Genomic DNA, 19,221 nt, shown 5'->3' with positions numbered 1-19,221 from the left:
GCTTGTTGTAATAAGACCGAATAAAATGACAGCATTTTATTTTTAGCACAAAACAAGCTTGGAAAATGCTTTTCGTAAAATGATATGCTGAACTTTCACCTTAATCCTGTTATCTCCAGGTCGACCCTGTCAAAGTAATTAATAAAATAAGGGATAATTTTACAAATGATTTCTTTCCCAATATTGTTACCAAACACCAATGGATAAGAGAGTTTAAATTTCGCTGGGGTTAAAATATTTTCCGGATTTAGAAAATATATTTTTGGTCAAAATCTAAAAACTTTAAATTGGTAAACGTATTTTGATTAAAATGTACTTTTATACACATTATCATTGAAATATATTCCATACCACCTTCACTATTTGTTAACGTAACTAGAGATCAATTTAGCATATTCTATTATTATGAAACCTGATTCGTTTTCCTTTATAAATAAGATAGTCTAGATAAACACTGTCACAAAAATTTAAACCAGTTATTTCATTTTTATTTATTTTTTCTACATATATATTATCTAGTAAAACTCTTTAATTTATAATGAAAACCTATTAATCATCCATTACAAAAATTCGTACTCCCATTTAATCTTAACATTCATTATAATGTGAAAGAAATAATCGATGATTCGCAGAGTTTCATTCAATTTCAAATAACAATATTCAACAGCAAAACTGAATTCAATGGCACGTGTATTAGGAAACGCTGTTTCCTACAATGTAGATAAACGTGGTGTTTTTAAGGACACTACCCTAAGGACATTTTACATTGACATAAACAACAACAAATGCTTATTAGGACTGCTATTCTATTCTATTAACAGGAACAAAAAGGTTTATATAAACGTATCTTGATTGTACATTTTACGGTCTTCTTTATATGTGTTACTTTCCGTGTTTATAGAAATAGTTTAAGATTGTATGATTTAATTAATAATTAAGGTTATCAAATAGCAGAACATATGGGTTGCTATCTATGTTAAAATGTGTAACCAGGGAAACAAAACAGCGAAAATGTACAGTTCTGAGTGGGAAGAAGATACGTTCTTCAATTGTTACGTAAAAACATATTGATATGTTTGGGGTAGAGTTTTGTACTTTGTTCACACAATGCTAATTTTATTTTAGATATGCATGAATATAATTTGTTTTGTTTTGTTTTGTTTGTTTTTGATATGTTGGCCTGTATGCAAAAAAAATTTTTTCACCTTAAGCACATATGCTGGTACTGATAAACTTAGAAAAGTACTGGGAAGAAAACACAGTAGTGAGAAACCTAGGCATATACATTTACTGGCACAATTTTTTTCTTACGTCACTAAGAAACTTGGAGAATACTCTAAGTGGTATTAAGTGTACTGATTATAGTACATTTCCATTGAAAAAATGAGAATTTTTTTCATATGCATATATTCTGAACTTAATATCTTGTTCTTCAGATAATGGTAATTTAGTGATTTTCTTCACCCAATGTAGAAATACATATACACAGAGGTGAGCGCGTTCCCCTCGCGACTCCGTAACATTATCAAGCAGGTTTTACCTTTCACCTGTATTTACCTGTAGTGAGGTTTTACCGACCGGTTGAAAAAGATGAGGTCCTTTCATTCGGACAGAATTTATACTCGAGTAATCCAAATGTAGTAATCGTTCTCATTAAATATATACTCAAAAAAAGAAAGCAATTTTTTTTACTTATCAAAGAAATATTTAAAATTAGTATATGCAACATCTATTCACTTTCACATGTATCATTTGATAACTGTGACCTATTCAAAGAACAACAAGGATAAATAAAACCCAAGAGTCAAATTTTTTCCCATAATTTATCATGTTAACGAAGAAATGTTCTGCTGGAATTCTTGTAAATCTGGGGTCAATCGTCATTGATATTTATGATTTTGAGAAATAATTAGCACTCTTCTCAAACACATATTTAAGATTTTATTGCTTGTTTTATGCTGCAATGCACGCTGTCCCAATTCACAAACTACCATTAAGGATTTAGAGAAGGCCTTGTTGCAGGAATTTAATAATATCACTCAGTTCACCATCAACACGCTCTAGGCTGCAACTAATAAAAATGGAGGGCATTAGCGATATTAAAACTCACTTTAAGTCTTACTTTTGTATGGACCGAGAAAATCTTTGATATTTTTCTTAACTTTTCAATACAGCAACATAGGACATGTTTAATTTTAATCACAAAACACTTTACTACACTTTAATAAAAAGTAAAATAAGCTTTAAAGTGAACAATTACATAATCATGTTTAACCTGAATATGCGTTTCTTCTTTTTTGTACAACGTCACAAACCCCTAAATCATGCAAACCATACAAATTATACAAACAAACTATGGCAATTTTTATACATAAACAAACCTTGCAGGAATGAACAGAACAAAATGTGACTCGCAAATTGTGCTGTGCTTTTTACACGTGACCAATGCTCTTGACCTCAGTGTTAGTTGGTGAAAAACTATCCCGATGAGCTAGATAGAGTATAATAATGTTCTCATTGACAATCCAATTTGCATGGAATTAACAGCAAATGCAAACTGACACTTTTATAATCTAACTGTCTCAAAGATTTTATTATTGACCAAATCACTTGATAATGATTTACACAAATTTTGTTTCTCCATTACTCTATTTAATGAATTTGACTATAATTTTAACTTTAATTTCATCTACAAAATAATCGAAAGGTATATACAGAATGTAATACTATACTAAAGGCAAATTATAAATTTCATTTCTTGATGTCGTAGTATAACATGTCATCTTTAATAATTTTTATCTTTTTTAAACAAGGAAATATTATAACTGTTTTCTTAATTTAGATAGCAATACATGTAACCCGTCTATTAGACAGATGTTATGTAAACCAATTTTCACAGGATGAATATCTGCCATTCAGTCAATTGAAATATGACAAAGTGGTAACTGAAAGGTGACTGAATGGCATAGTAAGGCCATCCAGTCACCTTTCTAGATCATTCAGCTTAGTACCATTCAGTTGACTGAATGGCAGAGATTCATCCTGTGTCTGTTTTCACACCAAGCTGCTTCACTGACAATATACATGTACATAAGGGAGACAATCTGGGATATGGGTGTTCATGCTAAGCGTGTCTGTACCTGCATGTATGTTGTTTGTGTACGTGTGTGTATGTTGTGTGTGATGTTGGTGGCTTACATGTACTACAGTTAGGTTCATAAAATTAAAGGAATAATTTTAATTGCATTTTGTTTTAAAATCCATACGTTTTTTATCTGTGTTTACAATGTTATGGGCATTTTCGTTTATAATTCATCGCTGTTGATGAGAAAATGGTCAAGAGCGAAGGTTCTCTAGGTTAAATTGCATGATTTGATTTGGATCCTCATGATAGATTAGTTGTCAAAGAACTGACGAATCTGTCATTTGTATACAACATACATGTATGATATATTATTGATCAAAGATATTTATAGATCTGTGATTGTACCATGTAGAACGCGGCATGCATGGATATAGAAGGTTGGGTCTATCGTGAGATATTCCATTTCAATAAATCCATATGATAGAATTACAGAAAATTGGTATTTGACCCTTCCTCAAAAAATCCCCTGCCCCCTCCCACCTTTCGAAAAATAACGTATCGGGAATGAATAAATCTGACATTATTAATGCTTCATTGTGTACTGTTAATTAATAAGGATGTATTTACCGGCTAAGTGAAATAATTCATCCCTGTGCACGTGACAGGTGAATATCAGTATGTCACAAAAAATTAATACAAAGGATTAAAAAGTTAAATAAAATAAATTTTACACCTTTTATTGAACAGTTATTGTGGAAATAAATAAAGTCAGTACTTGTCAGCACGTGTCAGTACTCTTCTAAATTTATCCGTACCGTTAGAAGAATGTGGCAGTGAATGTCTAAATTCATCAGTTGTTGTCTAAGATTCTCAGTACTATTCTAATAGTTTATAAGTAAATTCAGTACACACGTCAATATTTGTTTAAGCTAATCGGTGATGTTAATATATTGTCAGTAAATAAAAGCTTATCAGTAAAAACTAGGAATGTCAGCAGTTTTAAAGCGGAGTTGTTGTATGGTTGTCTAAAATTCTCATGTCGGTTTTTCTCCCCTCACCCAGTCTATTTTAAATGTCCCCAAGATTTGTTTAGAACGTACCCTACTTATAGGTTACACTGAACGAATCTCAGGTATCTGTCGATTCTTAATGAAATTATGAATAAATCGTAATATCCAGCCACAAAAAAAAAACCACGTAGAAACTCATAAACACAAGGTATTTCATAGGTAAAAATATAATTAGCCATATGATACTAAACTGGTACTTTACTCTTACCTGTATCTCAAGGAGGAACATTAAAAAATGCTCCAACTTTATTATTACTTTTTAATTACAGAAAATTTGGCACTAAATAAACCAGCCCGGGAAAAGTACCCATACGCTGATAGTAATACTGATGCCAGCAAGGCTGTTGATGGACTTAAGACTAATCTGCGAGGTACAGAAGGACAATGTTCATTATCAGCCCAAAATCAACGTACCTCCACCTGGTGGGTAAACCTGACTAGTACCCGCAGTATCCACGATATCCGAATCTATTACAGGACGGACAATGTACATTGGGGTATGTATCTCAGAAATGTCTAATGAATTAAACCTATTTAATTAAGTTCATGTTCATTTATTGCCGAATAAAAAACAAGGCTGGTTTCACAACCTGTTATAAATAATATTAAGAGAAATAATATAACCTCATTTCATCTGATCATTAAATGTTTCTTGTTTCTGTTTTTGAAAAACTTTGTTTTATTTTATTTTATAATATTTTTTTTTTGGGGGGGGGGGGAGGGGGGCAAAACTCACGTTTTTTGGACGAAAAGTGTTTTGTTAGGATTTTGTTAATTAATTAGTTTATTCCTTTCAATTTCTATGTTTTTGTGTGGGGTTTTTTTTTAATTGTTAATATAATACTATATTCTAATATGTAAAATAAAAAGAACAACAAAAGTAATTAGAAGGAAAGCTAAAAAACATTTGTTATTCATTGAAACTATATGAACAACTGGATTAAATTTAATTTGTCTGCCAGTTTTTTGTGCACATAAAACGGAAAATAAGATTTTTAGTTGACAAAAAACCATAAAGTTCTAAATTCATCTGGTTACATGTATATATTATCGTAGAAACCCATACAAAATCGACAAAATTCCTAATTATTGTAAATAAAAATTATTGATTATTTTAGATGCATCAAATGGATATACAGCGAGGTTTCTTGGATTTTCAATATACGTCTCAAACACAACAAACAAGTCGGAGGGAAAACTTTGCTACAAAGACAACAACTTCACAAGAAGCACGATACCAGCAGTATTTAACACTACCTGCTTTGAACATGGTCAATACGTCATTTACTACAACGAGAGACTAGCAGGAGTGAACTATTCTAGTGGTTATTCTGACTACGCCTATAACGACCTCTGTGAAGTAGAAGTCTATGGTAAACACTTTAATGTATACTAGCTTGTATGTAATACAAGCATGTCTATCACACAGACTTTAGCCTAAACTTAAATGATAAACTCAAGATATGTGAGGTTTCCTGGGGGGACAAATGCAACTCTTGTCATATAAATCTCTCTCATACAAATTACAATGAAAAGTTTACACAGTAGACTACTTTTATCACTAATTAAAGTTTTCGATTTTTCAAAAGTAAATGTTTGCTTTTGATAATCCGTCTTTTTTTATTTTCTTCATTTACATGCTAAAGCGAGTGATTAATGTTGAAAAAAAAAGATTGTCGTGTTTGCATATTCAAAATTACAATAACATATTCATTGTCGAAAAAGGCCTCTCCTGCCATCATTTTCGGTCAATTAAAATTGAATATACAAACATTACTCTTGCCATCATATTCAGTCGATAATCAAAATACAAACATAACCATTGAAATAATTCAAAGAACTATTTAACTTTATTCATACCCTGTGATTACTCAAATCAAATATTACTTTATATTAAATCATACTTTTGTAGGATGTCCTTCACCTGGTTACTATGGTATCAATTGCACTACCCCCTGTCCTGACGTCAACTGTGGATACTGTCACATCGAGACGGGCACCTGTCAGGGAGGATGTAAACCTGGATACAAGGGGCACCGGTGTGAATTGGGTACACAGTTATATTTGAAGTCTCTAAAAATGCCTTCTTAGTTATGTTCAATTATTATTATCATTTTTGAAAGGTTATCATATTTCAAATGCCAAATCATCATCATCGTTATCATCGTCATCATCATCATCATCATCATTTTATCATCAAAGTCATCGTAAGAATCAGCATCACAGCGATTTTTTTGTTTCTTTGCAATATTGTTGTTATCGTTATTGTCGTTCATGTTTTTGTTTTGTAATCAACATTTTCCTCAATCAATACATTTGTACTGTTATAACAATCAAATAAAAACATAACTCAGGATCATCAAAGCACTTTTCAATGAAAGAAACGTTCAAGCTTTTATTATTCATAATATAAGGAGTAGTGCCGTTCTAATCAGATCCTATAATCGTAAACGACAGAGAAAAATTGGTCTAGATAAAAAAAAGATTGAAAACTTTCAGAGAATATTTTTAATAAAGGTTACAACAACAATTAACATATGTAAGTAATCTGTAAGAGATTTTTTTTTTCGGGGGGGGGGGGGGGGAGTTGTATTTTTAAATCTGTTCACATTACCAAGTTTTCAAATTCAAATTACTCGACGAATGACAATTACAACATAGTTTTATATGTTTTCTAAAAACATCTTCGTAGAATTGGAAAAAGAGTTAAATTTTTAAAAAGGCTTGAATAATTTATTTTGCAAATGTGTCGATAATACGTAATTCAACATTTTTTTTAAAATAATGCCAATAAATTTTTTAAATATATTTTAAAGATAAAAATGCCATGACGTGTTGAGTCAGGAAATTGATATACTTGGTTAAAGAAAAAAAAGGTCAACTTTCCGAAAAACAAATATGATTTATTTCTTCATTGGTTTTAAGAACACGGCGAAATTCAATGCGAGGAAAAAAAACAAATACAAGTTACACATGTACATAGCAATTGGAAGATTGTTAAAACAGCTGAATCACATCATACACCGTGATATTTAAGCATTATTTCATATAAAAGTGGTAAATTGATGGATAATATAGCTCTTAGGTTTGTTGTTGCCAGTTGTATTCTAAATCTCATTGCATTAAATTTAAAATCCATAACGAATTTAGGCTTTCCGTTTTAGTTTTGCGTTCCGTGTAGAATATATTGTTTGCCTTCTGTATAATTCAAAAAGGAAAATTGGTAATTGTTTCCGGGAAACTATCTTTATGTTCACTTGCCATTTTTGCTTTCATTTCACTATTATCTCCTTGAACTTCTCTGTCCTAGATTTTAATCAAGGATTAAACGAGCCTCAGAATTGCATGCGATAATTACCTAAGCATCTTCGTTTAAGCCTCAAAACTGATCATTCTACCCTATGTGTTCCTCTATTACAGAATGTGACAATAGACAATATGGAGACGGATGCCAAAAGAGTTGTGGTCAATGTGTAAACAAGACGCAATGTGACAACGTGAACGGGACCTGCCCACAGGGGTGTGAGGCGGGATATAAAGACCAAATGTGTGATCAAGGTCAGTTGCCTGTATTCCGGTAATATTCGAGACAGCTGTTGGTAACTTTGTTATGTATCATTTAAAATTAGGATCATGTATTCCATACATGTTAACTTCCAGTGATGAAAAAGAGATAGATTTTGAAACGAAAATCGGTAGCATTGCGCGCGACCCTTTTCGGGTATATTTCAGAGCACAGATTTTTATGTACTACATATGAAGAAGGTGCTTCTGATTAGTAATTAACAATATCAACAAAAATATAATTGAACTTTGATAATAATATCAACACAATAAAAATGTTTGCATGCATTTACCATCATATTGATTACCGGTAAGCTATATTTGTGGGGGGGGGGGATACTTGAGTGCAGAGACTTTAACAATTGCCTATGTTCAGAAAAATTAACTTATAAGAGAAGTAGGAACTAGAGTAGGAAATCGTTTATTCCTTTGCAACATCAAAACGAAGTTAACATGTTTATCACAAATCAAGCGGCATTGCAATAAACTGAAAGTCAATTTTACTGGTATGGCCGAGTTAAAAATATATTCAGTCATCGTTAAAGCTACGTGTGGAATGGCAAAGCTTTTTTTCCTTGGCGAAGATACAATACTAATGCGGGTTATGTAGTTTTCTGCAATGATCGCTACCTTCATAACCAGCATGAATAATTAAAGAAAGCATTTTATTGTTAATATTATTATCTTTCTTTTAACCAATTAATAAATTGATTATGGAAAGTAAGTAAAACTCATTAAATTACTGTTAACGTACATAGGTACGTTAGCTAAAACAAGCCAAATCGTCTCCTGTGAGTCTTTGAGTCTGACATCATCATGATTATAGTGCAGTCAGTGATTTTTTGTAGGTCGGTATATGTTTAGACCAATCGATTAACGGAGCGTGTCAATTTCAGACCTGTCAATTTCTTCTCAGTTTCAGCCGCTTTAGACATCGACCAATCAATAAACGGGGCGTGTAGATTTCAGTCTGGCTGTTTCTATAGAGCTGTGAATTAACTATAAGTTTTTGTAAGAAATAGAGGGAATGATAATTGGTAGATGTAAATATATGGTAACGAGCTTAAGACCAATATTTTTTTTATTTATTTGTATTCATTACCCTGAAGTCAACAATAAATGTTTATATTGTGCAATGATTCTTACATCCTAATTTATTTTTTTTATCATGCGTACATTATTAAGTGTTCGATTAAGATTATAGGTGAAATTTTTAACAGGTATTGACTGACCTACGTCAAAAGATTTTGAAAAGCTGTAGTGACTTTTATTAATGACACAACTGGGCAGTTCAAATGTATTAGACGGATTGACATCCAGCGTTAATTTACATATAAGCTGACTATAATTGAAAAAAAAGAGTTGATTATATATAAAAGATACAGTGGTTTATTTGATGGTTCGTACGGGCTAGATGAGCTCTTGGTTATATATAAACTGCCAGCGACATTTTTCCGAACTGCTTTAGGAGGACCAATAACAAAAATACCAAGACTTTTACCATGCTATTTTACTTCACGTCATATTATCATAACACTTCGTAGATATAATTCATCATTTATTTTTAATAATTTGAGCTTGAAAAATTAAATTATATATTCCTTTATATTTTAGAATTATTAAGAATCTTAAATTGCTAAAATGAGGGCACGGAGCACAGTCAATATCTGTGTTATGCAAACATTAAATCATATAATTCAAAATTCATATCTTTACAAATTGGGCATAAAACATAATAATATTTAAACATCAAAATAAGCAGTCTTAATATTTCATTTCTTACATAGAGGTATTTAAATGAAAAAAATGTATATAAAACATATACATAATAAGATCACTGTTATCATAGTTCAAAACTGTGAATTTCAAATAAGGATCACTTTACACACAATTATCACAATTTAACAGAAGGTAGATTCAATTAAATTGTATAGCAAAAACAAAGTTACTACGGAGCGATAACAATAAATACACTGATCTGTTTCAGAATGTGAAGAAGGATTTTATGGACGAGGATGTACGAGTCAATGTGGAAACTGTTCCAACCAAACGGATTGCAGTCGCTTCGATGGAACTTGTTCAAAAGGCTGTCTTCCAGGATATCGCGGAGACACGTGCAAAGAACGTAAGATTGCTGTTTAGTTATTTTTTTTATACCACTGCTTTTTACAACTCTGTTTTTTATTTATTTTAAAATCGGCTTAACTTTTTAGCTTTTCTTCTAAAAGAAATTTAATTTTTAAATTTTTAAACCTTTCTTCGGTTTTTAGAATGCACTGCAAGCTCTTTTGGCCCTATCAAGAAAAATGCAATGAATATTTGTCATGCAATCAACTGAATGTTAATTGAAAAGTTTTTGAAGTGACTGAATGACAGAGCATTGCCATTCAGTCACTTTTAGAAATTATTCAGTTATTCCTTTGTGACCCTTGTGATTTTCAAACAAGACATATATAACTTATATTTGATAATATATTTATCAGTCTATCTTTAGTAGTAAGTGACAATTTTAAAACATACCGAATCTTTAATTTTTAGCTCACCTGAACCGAAGGTTCAAGTGAGCTTTTCTGATCACCCGTTGTCCGTCGTCCGTCCGTCCGTCCGTCCGTTCGTCTGTCTGTCCGTCCGTCTGTAAACTTTTCACATTTTCAACTTCTTCTCAAAAACCACTGGGCCAAATTTAACCAAATTTGGTACAAAGCATCCTTATGGAAAGGGGATTATAAATTGTTAAAATGAAGGGCACAGCCCTTTTCAAAAGGGAGATAATTGCGAAACAGTGAGTATAGGGTGCATGTCTTTAAAAATCTTCTTCTCAAGAACCACTGCACCAGAAATGCCAATATTTACACAAAAGCTTGTATATATAGTGAAGATTCTAAATTGTAAAAATCGTGACCCTCGGACCAAAACTGGGGCCCCAGGCGGGGTTCAAAGTTTAACATAGAAATACATAGGAAAATGTTTAAAAAATCTTCTTCTCAAGAACCACTGCACCAGAAATGCCAATATTTACACAAAAGCTTGTATATATAGTGAAGATTCTAAATTGTAAACATCGTGACCCTCGGACCAAAACTGGGGCCCCAGGCGGGGTTCAAAGTTTAACATATATAGAAATACATAGGAAAATGTTTAAAAAATCTTCTTCTCAAGAACCACTGCACCAGAAATGCCAATATTTACACAAAAGCTTGTATACATAGTGAAGATTCTAAATTGTAAAAATCGTGACCCTCGGACCAAAACTGGGGCCCCAGGCGGGGTTCAAAGTTTAACATAGAAATACATAGGAAAATGTTTAAAAAATCTTCTTCTCAAGAACCACTGCACCAGGAATGCCAATATTTACACAAAAGCTTGTATACAAAGTGAAGATTCTAAATTGCAAAAATCGTGACCCTCAGACCAAAACTGGGGCCCCAGGCGGGGTTCAAAGTTTAACATAGAAATACATAGGAAAATGTTTAAAAAATCTTCTTCTCAAGAACCACTGCACCAGAAATGCCAATATTTACACAAAAGCTTGTATACATAGTGAAGATTCTAAATTGTAAAAATCGTGACCCTCGGACCAAAACTGGGGCCCCAGGCGGGGTTCAAAGTTTAACATAGAAATACATAGGAAAATGTTTAAAAAATCTTCTTCTCAAGAACCACTGCACCAGAAATGCCAATATTTACACAAAAGCTTGTGTATATAGTGAAGATTCTAAATTGTAAAAATCGTGACCCTCGGACCAAAACTGGGGCCCCAGGCGGGGTTCAAAATTTAACATATATAGAAATACATAGGAAATGTTTAAAAAATCTTCTTCTCAAGAACCACTGCACCAGAAATGCCAATATTTACACAAAAGCTTGTATATATAGTGAAGATTCTAAATTGTAAAAATCGTGACCTTCGGACCAAAACTTGGGCCCCAGGCGGGGTTCAAAGTTTAACATAGAAATACATAGGAAAATGTTTAAAAAATCTTCTTCTCAAGAACCACTGCACCAGAAATGCCAATATTTACACAAAAGCTTGTATATATAGTGAAGATTCTAAATTGTAAAAATCGTGACCCTCAGACCAAAACTGGGGCCCCAGGCGGGGTTCAAAGTTTAACAAAGAAATACATAGGAAAATGTTTAAAAAATCTTCTTCTCAAGAACCACTGCTCCAGAAATGCCAATATTTACACAAAAGCTTGTATGTATAATGAAGATTCTAAATTGTAAAAATCGTGACCCTCGGACCAAAACTGGGGCCCCAGGCGGGGATCAAAATTTAACATAGAACTACATATGAAAAATGTTTAAAAATTTTCTTCTCAAGAACCACTTCACCAAAAATGCCAATACATACACAAAAGCTTGTATATATAGTGAAGATTGTAAAAATCGTGACCCCAGAACAAAAGTGGGGCCCCAGGAGGGGTTTAGATTTTAACATATATAGGAAAATGTTTTAAAATCTTCTCAAGAACCATCGTGCAACTGTTTGGGATATTACTATGCATACATGTACATCCTTAAATAATGTAGATTCAAAAAATTGTAACTCCCGGACAATTGATGGGCACCAAGAGGGGTTCAAAATTTAAACATTTTAAAAAACAAAGGAAAAGTTTAAAAATTTTCTTCTCAAGAACTACAATGTTTTAGTTAGTGGAATATCTATGCATGCATCCTTCGCTTATGTAGATTCCTAATTCGTAAAATCGTGACCCCCGGACCAATAATGGGGCCCCAAGATGGGGTCAAAGTTTATTATAGAAATATAAAGGTAACAGGTTAAAAAATCTTCTTCTCGAGAACTACAATGCTTCAATTTGTGAGATTACTATCATGCATACAACCTTGGATAATGAAGGTTCGACAGTTTTAAAATAGTGACCCCTGGACTAATACTAGGGACCCAAGGTGGGTTTAAAGTTAAATGTAGAAGTACCGGTATATATGGAAAATGTTTAAAAATCTTCTTTTCGAGAACTACAATGCATCAATTTGTCAGATAACTACGTAAGCACCCTCAAATAGTGTAGATTCGAAATTATAAAAGCCGTGACCTCAATCTAATACTGGGGCCCCAAGAGGTGTTCAAAGTTTAGCATAGAAATATAGAGGGAAAATGTTGAAAAATCTTTTTCTAGGGAACTATAATGCTTCAGCTTGTGAGATAACTATGCAAGCATCCTTAAATAATGTAGATTCCAAATAATTAAAACTTTAGCACTGGACTGATACTGTGGCCCCAAAAGGGGTTCAAAGTTTAACATAGAAAGATATATTGAAAATGTTTTTAAAAAGTCCTTCTCGAGAACTATAATGCTACAGTTTGTGAGATTACTATGCAAGGATCCTCAAATTGTGTAAACTCTAATGTAGTGGAACCAAGAGTTATCTTTCTTAATTTTCTGTACAGTCTGAGAGTTATTCCTCTTGAAGTGGAACTCTTCTACGTTCAGTTTTTCAGGTTGTGTACGTGCGGTCCCACCGCAGTGCTACACATTTTCATTCCTATGTTACTATTTATGTTGTTCAAGCCAACCATAAACCTCGGACCATTACTTGGTCCCCAGAAAGGGGTTCAATGTTTAAAATAGAAAAAGCATATGCTACGAAATGTAATGTTACAAGGAACTGCTGTTCAGGTGAGCGATGTGGCCCATGGGCCTCTTGTTTTAATTTGCAGAAATTCAGTAAATTTAATTTTCCTGTATATCATTGCCTGTTTTAGGGGGGGTTTTGCAATTAATACGCGTTCTTCTATCAATATAAATTTAAGAGTGTGATGGTAATATGTATGGAGAAAACTGCAGCAAGTCATGTGGCAACTGTAAGAACAGTGAACAATGTCATCACATTGATGGAACTTGTATGAAAAGATGTGAAAATGGATACCAGGGTTTAAAATGCGACAAAGGTATTTCACCAGAAACAATTTGACGTAAGAGTATAATTGAAAGCTTTTAGAATATGTGGATTAGAAATTTATTAAATCTGGATTATTGCATTACATTGTTTATCTTATCACAGATATACAAACACAGTTGAATTGTGTTAAACAAAGTACTTCAGTTGTTAAGTATCCTGAGCGGCATGTCACACATACATATATAAATGTTTTTTTTTCCTATTGTTTCTTTTGGCTGCTCTATTGTTGATTTATTTTTATTATATGTTTGAAACCGCATTAAACACCAGAACCATTTATTTATATTTTATATTTTATGTTTTATATATATTTTGAAATTATATGTTTAGAATAAGTTTCTTTAAGCTAGACTCGCACACATACACACTCTCTTCTTTCTCTCTCTCTCTCTCTCTCTCTCTCTCTCTCTCTCTCTCTCTCTCTCTCTCTCTCTCTCTCTCTCTCTCTCTGTGCAAAGCTTAGAGGAGAAGATTACAAAAGGAATCTGGGCGAACAATGTTCAAAATAGAAGAAATGTAGTTACTAAATACTTCAGGTTATTTAACAACCTCCTTCTAAAGGCCTAAAAAGGATTCTGTAAATATATTTTGATATTATGTATTTATTTTACTCATTTGATTTAATGGGATGGCTACTTGCCAAACAATATTTCCAACTGTACATGACAATGAACGTAGGAGCGATTTGGATTTTCTTTCAAAATAATGGCAGATTATGATTCCCTTTATAAAAAATAATTTTAAACATGGCTGTGGTGATTTAGATAGCCAGAGCCCCTGTTGCCAAATCCTATTAAGTGGTTATACATATTCAAATATCGTAAAAAAAAGAATTATCTGTTATATGTTCACATGTGTCGCCTTTCAATCTATTATTTTGGGTTGGTTTTTTTTTCAAATATATTTAGCGATGAGTGATTTCTTTATTGATTACGTGTTAGGCTGCAAATCAACGAATGCAGGATGATTTTTCAATGCATGATTGAAATTCTACGCTCTGCTCATTTTATACTAGACAGATACATGTGTATATTATTGTTAATAGTTATTAGTCGCTCTCTGACGCTTTGCTGACTTTTAAAGCATGAGAGAGAGAAAACACGATAAAGAAAAAGATTGCCAGCCTTTACTTCACATTATGCATAATGACACATCAAAAGATCAAGGCTTTCAGTACTTCGATACTTTGATTGTAGAATGTGACAATGGAACATACGGAAACGGATGCGATAAAACATGTGGTCATTGCGTGAACAAGACGATCTGTTACCATGTGAACGGGACTTGCTTTGAGGGATGTGATCCGGGATATAGAGGTTCTCGGTGTCATCAAGGTAAGCTGTACACTCCTGGGGATCTTTAATTACACGAACGCTTTGATCAGTATTACAAAAGATCTGTTGACAAAAAATTGATTAAATTAAAAAAAAAAAGCATAAATTTTCTTGTATGCTTGATACATTTTGTTTGTTATACTATAGTATATAATTGCATAATTGCATAGCATCAAGAGGACGATACTTACTATTTTAGACGTTTGCTTTGTCTATTCCCGCTGCCTTTTAACGTTTTCATTCAATTATGTCAGGTAATTTAAAAAAAAAAATTAATTACAGAAAATGAAATAAATAATACAGAATAATATCAACAGTCTTTGCCTCATAGACAAGAGCGAGTATTTCCAAAGCTCTTAAGAGTAGAGTGATTGTTTTATAAAATTCTGACTGAAAGTTACATAGACAAGAGTTAGTGCAGAGAACCTGTTCTTTAATCCGGAATCAAGAAAATCATATTTTCAGCAATATGATTCTTAGTTCTTACATGTAATCACAAAAGATCAAGTAAAAAAAATTGATGATTCAACCAGTCTGAACATTGTGATGCATACCGGGTCAATTTGTCTTACATAAAAAGTCGTTTACGTCACAATGAATAAATTCGTCTAAACTCGCAGGAATGTTCTACATTAATAACTGGTGGCTGCTTAACATTACACTTGCATTTGTAGTGAAGGCAATACAAAGTAATTGTTGACTGGGTATAAAGGGAAACTATAATTTGTTGGACCTGACGACATAAATAGAAATCATATTTGCCCGCATGCTCAGTCAATAGCTGTTTATTTTTGTAACTGAGCTCATTAGATTATAGTAATTGATTTAATGATATATCGAAAAGAAATAAAGTTTTTTTCATCCTCTACAAACATCATAATTATTCAATATTACAGTTTATACTCCATTATTGTGATCGACTTTGGCCGATCACAGTTGTGTCCATATGAGGTTTCCGGCAAGTTTTACAATTTGCGCACGCATTGCGCTTTGTACTTCTTAAATTACCGTGCAATGACAATCTCATATAAATCTTTAATTACATGTAGATGACTAAAACCCTTATTCTATTGTGTTTGTCTTGAGACTAAAACGTTTATAGTCACATGCAAAATGATTCAAGTTACGTTTTTCCTTACATATGCGTAAGAATATCAATTGGAAGTTTAATTCGTTTACTAAAAGTAAAGCTAATTCATGCCTTGCTTTTTCAGAAACAAATAAAACGGTGCGACATATCTTATTCATCGTGACTATTGCCTGCACCCTAATGTTTTGGCATTACATTGATAAGGCTATGATATGATATAACATGCCGATCATTCCTTTTAAATGAATACTTGTATTTTTAATCTTAGAATGTACCAATAACAAATATGGAGACGGATGCCAAATAAACTGTGGACATTGTTTTAACATCAGTCAGTGTCACCATATAAATGGAACTTGTTTTGACGGCTGCGATCCTGGATATGAAGGCCAAACGTGTAATCACGGTACGTAACTATAAACATGTGCTTGCAATGCTTTTTTAGGCCATTAATCCTTATATTTAACTTTTGCATATTGTTATAAAAATCTCCTCTTATTTACCAGTTATTTGTATCAAAATACACATTCGTAAAATGTTTTTCTAATCATTTAAAAGTAAGCACTTTCATTTTTTATACACAATGTAGTAAAAAGTTTCTATAAATAAACAAAGCTTAACAAAGTGGGCAGTTTTATGTTAATTTGACAGCTATGAGTAGTAATACCAAGATTACATTCATCCATTCGTTCGTCAGTACTTTTTTTCTCTTTCATACCTGTAGTTTCAATACCGATTTATATGTACTATAATTTTATCAAACCTTGCAAAAAGATTAATGACTTTCACTCTAGCAGCCATTTTCATTTCAAGGATTAAAAAAAACAATGAAATAGTTTATCTTATGGTTTAAAGTTCTTTTCAAAAACCACATTTAAGTTATAAACCACGTTGACATGAATTATCAAAATTTTGTATGAATCATTTTGGTACTATGTATATTAGCGTGTCATCAAACAAAAATGTTATGATCCTTTTTACTGGCAATATTGAAATATATAAAATTTAAGTTTAACTGTTTATCGGTATTTGTTTTGAAATGTACAAAGAACAACGTAAATGTAAGCTCTTGATAAACTTCTGAAAAAAACTGTTATGAAAAATTAATAGATAGAGGTGATTCAGATTTATCCATTTTTTTTTTCATTGACTGCGAAAATCAATATATATAATTGTACGTAGAGGATAATATTTTACTATACGTTGTAATTAGCTAATTATATCTTTTGGTAATAAGGTTGTGTTGCTCTTGGGATGTTACCATTGTGTTTAAAATATTTTCTTTGAACAACTTTGTAAGTTTGCACCAATTGCTTTATACTTTCATTTTTTTTTCTTTTAAAGAATGTCAAAATAGAACATACGGTCACCGATGCCAAAGACAATGTGCACATTGTTTAAACAGGTCCAAATGTGACCACATTGATGGAACTTGTTTACAGGGATGTGAAGAGGGTTATGGAGGACGCACATGTAACCTAGGTTGTATTTAAGTTACTTGCCACCTTGTACTAAGTTCCAAATACGAACATTGTAAAATAGATTCCAAATCTTCTTAGAGATATTAATATATAAAACTGTGTATCATACGATTTAAGGAGAGTAATGTGGAAATGTGCGTAACCTAGTTATTCGTAGAAATCGTGTCTGATGGTTGTTGTTTTTTGGTCTGGGTTAATTTTTAAATTTTTGTATGATGCATAATAACAATGTTGTTTTATTTTGGAAATTTACAAAAAGCATTCTTAATACTTCTGTGATACGAGATAAGAGTTCAACATTTGTGAGACACTTCTTTTCGCTAAAAGGCTCAAATAGTGATGATCTAAATAATTTTACAGTTAACTTGGCTCTACGTAAACCAGCATATCAGGAGAACATATACAGACATGCTAACGTTAGTGCCGGCAATGCTGTGGATGGACGCAAATCAAACTTGAACGGTTTAGGAGGAGAGTGTTCAATATCAGCTGAGAAACAACCCACCGCCACCTGGTGGGTTAATCTAGAGAGCATCTATAGCATCCATAACATTCGTATCTATTACAGGACCGAGAATTTAGCCTGGGGTACGTACCAATACATCAGTATTATTTTTAAAATCGTAATTAATTTGAAATAGTGCTTTTTAATTGTATATTAATAATGCAACTGCTGATATATCATAATCATCGTTTTAGCAGGTAAAAGGGCCAATAGAAATAGAAGATATTGCTACAAAAATTTAATAATTATATAGACAGCGATCATATTAGAATATTATTTGTTTTCCAATTTTGGTGCAGTGATCAAACTTTCCGATGTCATTTGCCAAATGCTATGGGATTTATCTTTCTCAAAAAGGGGGAATAAATTGAATTTAAATGTGATGTAATCAATACACAAAGTGTTTATACAAATACTTCTACGTTAAAAAGCAAGTAAAAAGTTGTTTTTTAATGTACAAGTTAATTTTTTATTTAAAAAATGATATCTTAGAGAGCCATCTATACTCGAGGAGCAATTTCTGCAGAGAATTACCGATTCACTACTGCAATATTTGTGTTCAGCATATGGAACACTTTTTTATGATGCATATAACGCCAACGAGTTTGAACTCGAAAAGTGCTGATAATGCAATACAATCGAAATATACATGTACTCTATATATACACGGTATAATACTCATGTTTATTTCCAGATTTGTAGTTACGGAAGATTGAGATAACTAATGTAACACTTATTGTATGTTAAGTCATTAAAGAAGTCACATAAGTTATTTAACAAAAATTAAAGGTCATGTCGATGATGAGTCAGGGGTTATGGTCAGTTACCCATACTGGTTAATCGATATCATTATAATATATAAAAATTAGGAGAATTCCTGAAGTTTAATAAATAAGTTAAACTTTAAATATAGCTGTAAAATGGAGGAGGATCTCATAAGGAGTGGATGGCCTACGTACATGTAGGCATTTCCTGATATTTAATCTACATTAAGACTCGTATTTAGATTTTAAATATTGAGAGTATAAAAGAGTGAAGGTCCTTTTGTTACACTTACTAGATTTGAAAAAAAAAAAGGTTATGTATCAGTACCGGAAAGAAGGCCTAAATGTTATCTTTCTTATGAAATATTATTTTTGGCAACATATCAATTACGAAGGGGTGTTT

At 32.2% G+C, this 19,221-nt stretch overlaps 1 protein-coding gene across 6 annotated transcripts in view; it reads left to right on the top strand.

Annotated features, from left to right (window-relative positions):
* LOC105348579 (uncharacterized) overlaps positions 1-19,221 on the top strand; it is a 47,972-nt gene that overhangs the window by 6,398 nt on the left and 22,353 nt on the right. For 3 of the 6 annotated variants that reach the window (XM_066070479.1, XM_066070474.1, XM_066070490.1), the window contains exons 4-13: positions 4,425-4,652; positions 5,274-5,528; positions 6,068-6,205; positions 7,576-7,713; positions 9,707-9,844; positions 13,496-13,633; positions 14,841-14,978; positions 16,337-16,474; positions 17,413-17,550; positions 17,910-18,137. In XM_066070479.1, the coding sequence (XP_065926551.1) occupies positions 4,425-4,652; positions 5,274-5,528; positions 6,068-6,205; positions 7,576-7,713; positions 9,707-9,844; positions 13,496-13,633; positions 14,841-14,978; positions 16,337-16,474; positions 17,413-17,550; positions 17,910-18,137 (1,677 nt within the window). The remainder of the gene's footprint in view (positions 1-4,424; positions 4,653-5,273; positions 5,529-6,067; positions 6,206-7,575; positions 7,714-9,706; positions 9,845-13,495; positions 13,634-14,840; positions 14,979-16,336; positions 16,475-17,412; positions 17,551-17,909; positions 18,138-19,221) is intronic. The other 3 variants (XM_066070483.1, XM_066070487.1, XM_066070498.1) reach the window with 3 other exon arrangements.

This window comes from Magallana gigas, chromosome 1 (genome assembly GCF_963853765.1).
Source record: "Magallana gigas chromosome 1, xbMagGiga1.1, whole genome shotgun sequence".
Classification (NCBI taxonomy): domain Eukaryota; kingdom Metazoa; phylum Mollusca; class Bivalvia; order Ostreida; family Ostreidae; genus Magallana; species Magallana gigas.
This window is presented reverse-complemented; position numbering and strand designations above follow the sequence as displayed.